Source organism: Grus americana, chromosome 11, assembly GCF_028858705.1.
Source record: "Grus americana isolate bGruAme1 chromosome 11, bGruAme1.mat, whole genome shotgun sequence".
Classification (NCBI taxonomy): domain Eukaryota; kingdom Metazoa; phylum Chordata; class Aves; order Gruiformes; family Gruidae; genus Grus; species Grus americana.
The window spans coordinates 10600404-10612708 of NC_072862.1; the positions used below are offsets into that span (position 1 = coordinate 10600404).

At 37.9% G+C, this 12305-nt stretch overlaps 1 protein-coding gene across 1 annotated transcript in view; it reads right to left on the reverse strand.

Moving 5' to 3' along the window:
• The window catches only part of PRKAR2A (protein kinase cAMP-dependent type II regulatory subunit alpha), a 65891-nt gene that overhangs the window by 14438 nt on the left and 39148 nt on the right, over positions 1-12305 (reverse strand). The window contains exons 3-5 of the mRNA XM_054837967.1: positions 9485-9537; positions 7822-7905; positions 4371-4477 (exon numbers count right to left, since the gene is read on the reverse strand). Of these exons, the coding sequence (XP_054693942.1) occupies positions 4371-4477; positions 7822-7905; positions 9485-9537 (244 nt within the window). The remainder of the gene's footprint in view (positions 1-4370; positions 4478-7821; positions 7906-9484; positions 9538-12305) is intronic.

Below are 12305 nucleotides of genomic sequence, written 5' to 3' on the forward strand. Positions count from 1 at the left end.
CTTTCTTTACATACCCAAGATACTGAGTGAGTTCTGCAGTGCTAACTGACCAGTCTCATTGTAAGTAGCACATACTGATCCTCAAGCTGGAGGCTTTAAAGCTAGTTCAGGAGTATTATGCACTGTGGCGCAGAGATCTCCAGAGGCAACCACGGAACTATTTCTCACCTGGTATTTGTCTAATAGCTCCCTTATGACCAAAACCTCTATCACTCAGTTCAACTTCACACCATGCTGCAGCTCCAAGCACACTGACAGTTGAACCAAACAATTTCATCACCGTTTTCACAGAGGTGTGGCTACTGAAGAACAGAGGTTACAGCATGGAATGTTTGATCTCGACAAGAGTCCATTTGACTCTCACAAAACTCTGTGTGCTGAGGTGACACTGTAGGATGCACAAGCTCAGGAAGCACGGGCAAGTAACTTCCAGCAGTTTTGCAGAACATTACAGATTTCACTCGTCACACCGGCTTCTAATTAAAGCGGCTGAGCTAAAAGGTTTTTAATTCCTTTTCTTCCAGTTACAGCTCACTTGGAGAAAAGGAAAGCTCTCTAAACTGCTGACTTCTAGCCAGGATCTCTGAACAGATCAAGAGGAAAGTGTTCAAGTACCAGAAGCCTCCTTGCACGTTGTTGATAGGGAGCTGTAACCTGTTTAAGCTGGAAAGGCCTCCTCACCCTGCTCTTTAAGAGGCACGCTTCCTACATTACAATGAAGTTAAGGAAACAGTATCCCAGAATTTACTAAGAATCAAAAGACTACTCTGATGAAGATGCAGGTACAAGTTCAGCAAGTCAAAGCTCAAGACACAAATCTGGATCAAGAAGAAACAGACTGTGCACAGAAAGGTAGCCCTTTAGAAATCGAACAAGAGTCTCTAATGGCCTCAGGATTCTCTTATGCTTGGGGCGTTAAAAAAGTAATTTAAAAAGATAGCTTGACCAGGCTTGATTATTTCTTGGCTATGGCACCACAGATCATTCAGGGACTAGACACTGGCCTAAGAGACTTTACAAAATACACCATGCCCTGGAGAAAAGCAGGTAGGGAACACCTTCCTGGCTTTAAGCAGCTGAACACACATATAATTTCCCCCAGGAGTTTAGATCTTTGTCAGAAGGAATGGTATTATCTCCCAGAACATCATTAGGCACATTAGGGGAGGGGAAGAAAAAAAAAAAAAGAAAATCAACAGAAATGGCATAGTAAACAAGTATGGGAACAGGCTCATTGGTGAGACCTGCCTAGTATTAGCAGCAGATGGTCTTTCAGGATTGCTGATGGACAGCCCTGGGTTTGTTAGAGTTATCTTTGAACACTACTGCATCTTAAAAATAAAAATAAATAAATTTTTAACAAGTACTACAGGACAGCTTTATGCCAACTTCATTTATAGGAGATTCCACAAAGTGGACATTACATGCATCAAACAATTAAAATACATCAAAGTCAGGAAGCTTTGCACAATGACTTGAGGGTCTACTGTATTAAAGCCTTTCAGATCCAGAGAAAAGTTTGATCTGGAAGAGCCATTTGTGAGCACCTTAAGCAAAATGCAACAACTTCTTCCCATCCCTCAGTCTGAAAGTCACTAGTGCCACTTATTTCCAAATCACTATAGCCACATAACCTTCAGTTCAGCATTCAGCTGTCCATGGCCCAAGGACTAAATTGGTAAGGCACCACTGGGTGACCTTGGCTCAGATTTATTGAGAAAACCGTTGCCGAGCTGTGAGACAGTCTGTGAGCTAAAGCCCTGCAAGATAAGAATAAAAACACAGACTGAAGTGTAATTGTTGAGATGGTAATCATTAGGAGCTCAAGGACTCAAAAGAAAAATACTGACATTAAAAAATATAAAACCCCAAGGAAACCAAAAAGTAAAAGGCAGCAACTCAGCAAGATTGTGGATCAGCCTGTTCCAAGAGGCAGAGGCCAATGCTGCCCCTCCTGACTGATGACTGCTCAATCAGCAGAGACCCATCAGGTGCCTCCTCAGCAGCGATGAGCATACTAATGTTTAGCAGTGAACACATTTGCCCGAGCACTCCCTGCCATGCAGTAAGCACTACGTAGCTGCTGCATCCTCAGGTTGCATCTGTCCTGCCTGCTGTCCCTCTGTGCACGGTAAAAGACTCTCAGACAAAAGTGATCTGATAAGGAAGTATTACAACCAGAAGACTCTGGGGAAAAAAAGACCTGTGCCAAAAAGCCTATTTTGCTAGACAAGAAGCTAAAGACTTACACTGGCAACCCAAAGTCACTGTTCATTCAGACAGGAAGAAACTAATCCTCAGGGATATTTAGGCATTAATGGGTTATCTTAGAGTAACTAGACATGCCTACTGATGCTTTGAAAGAGCCAGAGTCCTCTGAATTTGCACTTGCAGGCAAGTGGAAATACTGTCGCTTTCCATAAGCACCAATATCCTGCTATTCTTTTGCGTGAAAAAATGAGGAGGTGGGAGGTGGAGGAGGACTGGAAAGGCAGAGTGGGACAGAAAACTGTAGATTTCTTTCTAATAACTGAATAGCCAACATAAGAGTTGCAGCAGAGTTGGTGTTTACAGCAAAGGCTGGTATGCTCTATTGGTAGACAACACTGAATTTAACTTCCCTCGCTGTATAGCCCTTCTGCCACATACTTTTGGCAACATATTTATGTTACTGGCATATTATACCCCGAGAGTAAAACAAAACAAAAACTTATAAACCTGAAGTCTTCCAACCCAGCTATCTCTTGACAGAAAAAAAACATCATGGAATAGCATTACATCTGTAGAACAGAGACCATAAAAACATTTACCTGAATATCAAAATATAAGGTTCCATTTCACGACTTTATTTTAGGTTAAAACTCATAGCAGGAAAAGCTTTTTAGTAACCAACAGGTTAAGAGCCTTACACAGAAACAAATTATAATAGGCTGATAGTATCTAACGTTTTTGAGAGTTTCTTCAAGATTAGGAACCACTGCTGTACATACATCTCGTCTTTGCAGAGCTGGTGGCTCTGGCTCCCACAAGTTCTGATCTGCAGTACCTTACTCTTTTATGGGACAGCCTGATCTCCCCAGTGAACACAGCAAGAGGAGGAACTTGTCCTATCTAGCCAAAGACATGAGATTGGTCTGAGGCAGAGCGGTCGAGGGAGATAACTGAGTGTAGAAATGGAGCACTGGTTTAGGCTAATGGGATGGTATGGCAAAGCACAGGGGATCAGGCATATGGTCAGAATATAATTGAGGTAACCTTATGTTCTGTAATTCCACTAATCAGAGAGGGGAATGTCCTTAAAATGAACAAGGATCATTTAAAATGAATAATTTCTAACCTAGAAATTCTTTTCCCTGAACACAGCATAAATGACAATTCAAATTCACATTTTCTTGAAAAACTGCCTTGAAAGCATTTAATACAATATTAATGGTGCCATTATTTCAGTGATAAGGAAGATAACAGTGCGTCAAAAAAGTAGTTTGCTAAGATCGTGTTCCAACAGACATTTATAATTCATCGTAATATTCTGTTTAATATTACAGTTTTACAGGAAAAAATAAATCTGTGTTCTTAATTCTTCTTCAAATACAGCAATTAGAAGTAACATTAGCCAGAACTTCTTGCAAAAGGGTAAAAGATACTCAAAATGTGCATGCACACACATATCTATTGTATGCCTGCTGCACACATACATGATCTACAAAATTATCATGTGAATTTGCTTGATATGAGAAATTGCAAAATGGCACCTTGAACTCTGCAAATACAAATCACATGACCAACAGAAGCAAAGTAGCCACAAGTCTCTCTAAAGTCAGGGATCAAAACTAATTGGACAAAGTCCGAGTTGTTCCATGGTAGCCACTACCATGGATTTTCATTTCCTGTATTTCCTTCCCCAAAATAACCTCCTACCCCCTCCCTTACCATATGGTTTCTTCTGCTGCTTCTCCCCCTCCTTTCTTCAGAAAACACACATCCTGGTCTAGAGACAGCATATAATATAGCTAGGTTTAAGCTATGCACATGCTGATGGGCACAAAAGCTAAGCTGAACAAATCATAGGCAAGCTCATGCTGCGGCCCTTCCCTCAGAGAAAGTGGTATTTGAGTTTTTACGCAGTCACGCAGAATGTGTTAAAACCCAGCAGGTTTGAAATGTCTGCCTGTGTCAAATATGATTGTCCCTGAACAAATGATCCAAAAGTCAATGGGGGCCTAAAGGGGAAAAATGGAAAGATCAAAGGAAGAGGCAATGACTGCAAAAAGTAAATTTCCTTCAGAAACTCTCCTGCAGTAAGCATTCCCTGCCATTTCTAAGAAACTGAAAAGAAACATACTCTACATTTCAAAGGCACAGCTGCTTACCGCTCAACAACATAGAAGTTGTCTCCATCATCACCTTGGTCAATCACATGTTCCTGAGGTTTCACCTTCCTCTCAAACATAGCATCAAGGACCTGAGACAGCTGCTCCTAGAAAACAAACAGGAGTAGAAAAAAAAAATCAAAAATCTCTCAGAAAATACACCTTAGCATTATTGCTGTACAAGGATGAGTCCATTTGACTTGATCTGGATATAGAAGTGCAACACGCATCGCATTATTTTTACAGTATGCAAATACAAGTAATACTGATACTAATGGAAATCCATATTTAATAAGTACCTCACTTGTTTCCAGCTTATTAATATAAGTTCAATAATGCAGAGAAACATAGGTACTTCCATTACAGAAGAGCTATTATCTCAAATTTATGTCCAAATAGCTTAACATGCATACCATTTCAGTTCCAAAGCACACATGTACAGCAAGCTCTCACTTGGTATAATCTGACACAGCTTCACTGCAATGGATACACATTGATTTATGTCAACAGTACATATATTTCATGATACATATGTATGTCTAGTAACTGCACCACAATTTATTAGTAACTTATTTGCACTGTCATCATCTAAGAGCCCCAGGCATGATCAGGACTGTACAGAGTTATTTCCCTAGATAGTCTGGGTCTTAGAGAACCTGCAATTCCGGCACAAGACAAGATCAGATAGGTACCAATGGGAAGCACATACAGAAAATGGGATAATGCTGGTCTGCACAGCAGGTTCAAGCTAGGTTTCTCTGATGAGCCACGACTAAACATTTTTGTAGGCAGCACAGCCAGGGAAGCTGTGAAAGCCAAAAGAGATGATGCCATATAAATACCTTGCCTCAATGCTGAGCTGCTTTGCCATCTTTGTTATTCCGAAGTCCATTAACAATGGACTTTCATTGCATTTTCAATGGCCAGATGTTCAAAGTTGAAGATGTAGATCACAGCTGAGTTTCTAAAAATATACCGCATGAACACACAAACTAGTCTTTATGCTGCTAGATACACTTGAAATATTTACTGCGCTCCTTAAGTTGAGGATAATCATTGCAGCATCTGTAGGCACCACTGTATTGAAAATATTGCCTATCTTTCCACTAGAATCCTATTTTCTTGTCTTTAAAAACTCTCCTGGTATTTAAACTAATCAAACAATCATTGCACGAAAGCCATTTATTTTAACCACATGTTTCACAGCATGCATTTAAGTAACAGTTGTCAGAAAACAAGCAACACATTTTAAAAAGCTTTTTAAAAATACTGTAACTCAACAATGCTTTATTTGGAGGATAAACAGGCAAAGACTTACATCTTAAGTAACGAAAACCCTGAGCTCTTCTATCAACAAAAGGACAAGCTTTGTCAGATTCCTGAACTGTAAAAAACTCTCTTGGATTAAATATGGGTACTGAGTATGCTCAGGGGCCTTGCCTGGTAAGGGTAACAGTCATTGCTCTCACCCAGTACAAAATTCAGTTGTAACCAGGAGTCTACAAACGCATTTATAAGACACCATGGAGCCTACGCACTATACATCACACAGAGCTTTTAACAGGAGAGAAGTTATCTACTCCCTCAGCACTTTATATTGAAACATAAATCAAGTTTATCATCAGAGATGCTCAAAACCTCAGGGTTAAACTCTGTGACAAGCTGAATTGATTTTAGTCCAAAGTTCAACGTGAACCTTGCTAGAAGTGATCCACAGGACACTGACTCCCTTGTGTTTGATGCAAGTATTACAGCAACTATTCACACAAGCGAAGACATTCAAAAGGGCTGTTGAGTCACTGGGCCAAAATTCAGCACAGTTCACCTAAATGCAACCAGTAGAAAAGGGATGAATTTGGCCAGGACATTTCAGTCATACAATCATATTTAATCCTTATGCAGTTTTGTTGTTGGGTTTGTTTGCTTGTATTTAGCAGTTTTACATGACACTCTTTAGAGGTGAAGAAGCAAAAGAACCTATTCTGAGCCTTAATTTGAAAGTGTTCCTCACAATTATTAAAGAACAATAAACACTGAGCAGCCATGTATTCTGCCTTTCAGTGGGTATTCTACAGCCAGGCTTCCAAACCAGTCACATTATACAGAGGGAGTTAAGAGTGCTATCTTTAAGCCTGAGTCTTTAACAGTTGCAGTTAAGATATTTTCTATTATTTCTCTCCTCAGCTACTTAGAAAGCTTTTCCCAAGCCCACTTTCTCAGCTCAAATTTGTTTTTCAAAAAGTCATCTTTGAATATAAATGGGTTATTAATTTTTGCTTCTGGGTGATTTTGCTGGAAGCTAAAAAATTGGCCTACTCAATTCAAATGGTGATCACATTTTGTACATACCCCTTGAGCTGCTGAATGTTCTTAAATGTTTCATTTTTTACTGTATGTAATCGGGTTACTTGCAAAAGGAACCTTTAAAACATCTGAAGTAAATAGGCTTAATGACAACAGGAATCCCAGAACAGTGAAAGGCCAGTCTCGGAAAGGACAACATTCAAGGAATCTTTTTGACAGCACATCAATTCCTCAAGTCTGCTGCAATCAAAAGCTTTCAACAATTATTTTGAGAATGCAGTTCAATGACTTGCAGGGTTTGTACAGCAACCAAGAACTGGGAGAAGTTCCTGGCTTTCAATGAAAGCTGAGCAGCTTTTCTGAAACCATAAGCTGTCACATCCATCCTTTCCGTTTTCATGGGAACACCAGACCAGGGATGAGACACATTTATTCTATGGCCTCTCAGAGGCTGGATTATAGGATCTCCAAAGGTCTGTTCCTGAACTATCCTATGATCCTCATTAAAAAAAATCATACCAATTAAGATTACTAAGTGCAAGCAATGGAGACACTCATCATTAAAACTCAATGCAATGAGTAATTAATAACCAATTTCAGCAATAAAAATAAGTAAGAATAGGAACAACCTAAAAACATTACTTTACATTCATTTACAGAAAATTTACTGACATATTGGCATTTAAGAAAAAGGCACAGCAATTTGAAGTCATGCAAATGTGGATGGTGTTCAATAACACAATTGTGTAAGTAATTTCTTTTTTTAATTGCCAAAAAAATTAGTAACTGTTTCCTAGGGAAAAGGAAATCACGTGTAATGGTACCCAACAACATAAGCAACAGAATTACAACCACAAACAAACAAAGAACACCCCAAAACAAACAAACAAAAAACAACTCCAAAACTTTTCTCTAACAGAAAAACAATTGAATTTGCAGGGAGAGGGATCTAACTGACAATTTGATATGTTTGTTCATATTGTTCATTGACTGTTGATCTCCAAACACATGTCCCAATCCAGCCTGCATATAATTAATATTTCACAAACTATCACAATGCAAACAAGTGTCAGGACTGTTAGATCAAGCTACTACCTGTATCTACAAACCATCAATTCCAGTTAAGATTTCCTTAAAATGATATTACCTGATCTAGGTTTTTGAAGAGCAGGATATCTTTACATGCTTCCTGCAGTCTGCATCGCTGTTCATCAGTTTTTGGATGAACTACCTTTAAAACAAAGTAAACCAAAACTGTCATGACAACAGAGAAATAGAAACAGACTGAACCTTCACTTCAGAGTAAAAAAAACAGAACACAATCTAAGAGTGTCAAAGTATACAGTTCTTTGTTGTTGTTTGCACAAACAGTATTTATATATATACAAAGAATGCAAGACAGAATGAAAGAGAGAGTCATAAGAAATGTATTATGCTGACAATTAACACAATGCAAAATAAGAGTCAAGACAGACAAGTAGAGGATGCCTTTTCTTTGCCCTTCCCTTCTAACCCAGCCACAAATACAGTCAAGGCTTGAGCATTTGGAACAGAGGAAAAAGTCATCAGTTTTCTTTCTAAACTCTTATTGTTAGCATACAGGCAGTTTATAAGATTTATATGATACGTATGTATCTCAGCCCATCTAACAACAGAAGTTATCTAAGAAGTGGTTTAGTTGTTATTTTTTCTTTTTTCAAGTTACTTAAATAAAAGTTTTGCTGTTTGAGAGATTTTTTTGTTATTTCTTTCAAATTATAAGCATCTCATCAGGTTAAAGGAACTAACGCTGTGTCATAAAAATGTTTATATATGTGCTTGTTAGCGGCTAATTGTGAAAACATATACAAAAATATTAATTACCTCAGATTTACCACATTAACTGTATTTCTGGAATAACAAGGATTCCAAAAAAGTTACATTAATAGGCATTTCTAAAAATTCATTGTCCAAAGTTGAGCAGATCTCAGATCCTTGTTTTAAATGAAAATTGAATATTGAATCAGCAGTCAGGAAAATTAAGACTTTTGATGGAATAAACATATCCAGGTTTACAAACATTTGGATCATCAGACACACTCATAGTCTTTTTTCTTTTTACAGCATCTTATTTATGAAGTATCTTCTTTTTGAAAGAGAAATTAAATTAGACTTAGATTTTCATTGCAGAAATGTAAGCATCCTTGAGATGGAATCTGGAAATGGAACATCAGAAGTCCAGAGAGAAAACATTGACCCTCACCAGCCAGGCTATGGGATTTGCTCACATAAAAGCATCTCTAAAGAAATACAATTACAGTATCTGGACTTGCAATTCCTAGAAATTCCCAACTTTCAAAAACAATAGAACAGGTGGCCACAGTCTCAAAATATTTCAACAAAGTATTTCTCCTACCCTGGCAGGACTGCTTTGACAGGAAAGGCAGTAAAAAGCATGTGAGGAATTTTAAGCACCCAAAAAGAAACAGCTGTGGTAAAGCTTAACTAATTCTTCACAACAGCATGGATGCTCTAGGAATTGCCTCACAAGCCTTTAAGATAATTAAGAAAGGAAAATATCCCAAATTTTAAAGATGGCAGACTTAAGCACAGCTCTCAAGTCCTTTGAAGTAAAATTATATTAATGCTACAGTGACTAAAAAAGTGCATGAGACAGTGTGGCCCTAAATTTCAGAGCAATGTCACTTTGTCAATGTCAGCATACCACACAGCCTCTCAGAACAAAATGCACAAGTGCTAAGGTGACGTACAGACATCTGCCTGTCAAGCTGCAGAGAGAACCATGCATGATGCAATTCACTCATTCTTACCCTTTGTTCTGTATCTTCTTCCTCTTCATCTGGATTGAAAGCTTCAGCACAAACTTAGAAGAAAAGGAGAGAGGAAATTAGTAAAAACAAGCAATTACATGAGAACGTCAAACAAATCAAATTTAAATTCCTTTCTTCTATATTTTATTTTTCCTACAGGAAAAACAAAGTCACTTTTGTTTTTATGACATTGTGGTGTCAGAGGCTTAAACCCTGTCCATTCTCTGAGCAAGCACAGCACGGTTGTTCTCAAACTCTCACGTAAAAAGTCTGTAACTTACAATAGAACGTAATCTTGTCTAGTGAGTACTCCAAAGCATGTGCACAGATCCCCTTTCAATTCTTATTAAAGCATAACAATCTCCATTCAGATTCATTTACAAACATCTTCTCTAAAATGCAATGGAAAAATACTGCAGCTACATTGCTTTGTTCTTTGCAGTGCAATGTATATAGCAAAACATACAAAGAAAAAACAGTACAAGGAGGCACATGGCACTGACTCCACCTCGTCAGATTTACAAGCAAGTAGCTACATTTTGAGTTTGTTTTTTTTTCAATACAGAGAAATCACTTTTACACAGAAACTAATCTGGGAAATGAACAATCAGCTTGACCATAGTATACTCTAGGACAAAAAATAATGTTTAGTTCCCTCCCCCATATGCTCCTCTATCTTTGCTACATTTGAATTAGATGAATGTCAAGTTGCAATATAAAAACACCTTTAAAAAAAATATACAAAGTGATTTTTTTAAAAAAGGATGAGAACATTTGTGGAAACCATACACTGTAGTGCATAGGAACAAAGCTCTGCCAAATGTCATCATAACTACAGGATCAATTGTAAGAGAGGCAATGATAATGGTGAGCTTCTAAAATTTCAAACCATTTTTGTTCGGTTTTAATACTTCAGAAAAGGCTTATCTTCACTATTTCACCAGTTACACCATTATACAATTTTACAGTTTTAAACAGACACCTTTGGCTGCCAAAAGCCTACGTCTCTAGCTCAGACTGTCTTATTAATTTGCGGACATCTGCAGTTCTTGCATGTCAAAGAGAACTCTACATTCTAACTAGCTGTACAGATAATCAGAGAAAGTGAGAGTCAGCTCTGTTTTCATCTCGTCCTACTCTTTAACAAGGGTGGTCTCACTTCTGAGGCTATACACTACTTGTAAAATTTTAGAAGGAAACAGACAAGCATTTTTCTTTGTACTTTATCGAGCATCCTGACAATACTGAAGCCTTGGCAGAGTGCCCAGAAGCTCACTGCAGTGACATCTAACCACAGAATGGACTTAGAAAGTATAAATAAAAATAAGCAGATTTGGGGGGAAAAAAGTCTAGAAGGCCTAGCATTCAGCAACTTGCAAATAATTTGAACACAGGAATAATGTGAATACAGGACTATTACCCTTGTCATCATGCTTTGAAAAGGACTATAAGGATTATAAAAATGCACTCTTTCCAGCATAATTTGCTAGGAAAGACTTACAATTTTTTTTTTCTGCTTAAAAGGTACAGATCTTTCCTAGCAAATTGGATTTTAATTCCTTTTTTTCTTCCTGGAGAGGTTGAAGAGACTGGAATGCAACACAAGCATTCCAGTTATCAAATCACAATGTAAAAACCCAATCATGTAATCATTAGGTGTTTAAAGAGTAGTTATTGCTCATACAATAAACCCAGCGTCACACTGCCTCTTCTGGTTTGCACCATTTAGCAGTATAAAAACAATATATTAACAGTGCACCTACAACACATACATGCTTTTTAACAGAGTGGTCCACCCACATTTGGGGCAGATGCTTTATAAAGGATAAACAGCATTCTTCCCCAGCTGAAAAAAAGTACAGTCCAAAGATGACTGCATTATGGGAAGGTAGATGCCTACAAAGCTGCCGAACTGATAGGCAAAGATCCGCTTAATATGCAATACAAAGGCACTAACAAAGAGAACATTATTAGCATTTCAGTGTGAAAGCTTTCCTCCTCCTTTCACTTTACAGTAAGGATCAAACTCTATTGTGAAAGCTCTGGATTTTCTAATAAGGAAAATTTTCTTAGAAGAAAGGCTCCTTGGTTTAAGCAGCGTGGTGAAACTAGAGATAAAAAGTATCTTTATTCTTTGCAACCAGCATATCTTACCTGTAACTAGAGTTCAATTCTTTATTATGCACTATAGTACATACTATAAATGCACTTACATATGTTTCTAGAAGTACCTTGCACAGAAACACATTCAAGCTGTGTATCTGTAAATTCAGAGATCAATGTACTTCATTATATCGGTCTATCATTTAAATTCTCAATATTAAGCTGTGAATTAGATTTCATTCCCACCTCAACTGCAGGGAAGTTATTGTTGAGAATAAGCTTTGGAACTGAGGAAATTGTCTTCAAGATTTCCTTGGAAAAACAAGTTTAATTACCACAGCTAAAATGACAGTATTAGAGCAAAACCTTGTCTTAATACATATAGCAATCAAAACAACACAGTTCTCTACAACTTTAGTATCAAAGGGCTTTGGTTGGGATTTGTACATGCAAGTCTCCCCTATTCCATCTTACCCAGTAAGGGTGAAAACAGCTTCATAAAGACCGCTAAGGATACAGACTAGGACTTAGTGCCCTTCCCTTACATATGGAAATCACTTCTGTAGTGCCCATGAATGGGCACCACAGAAATACCACAAAAATGTGGCAAAAATACTACTTCTTCCCATGCTGTCACGTAGAAAGCCTTCCCGTTTTATTTTTCATTCTTCAGCCTCCTGCTGGGATCTCTTTTTTCACGTAGAACCAGTAGGGCAGA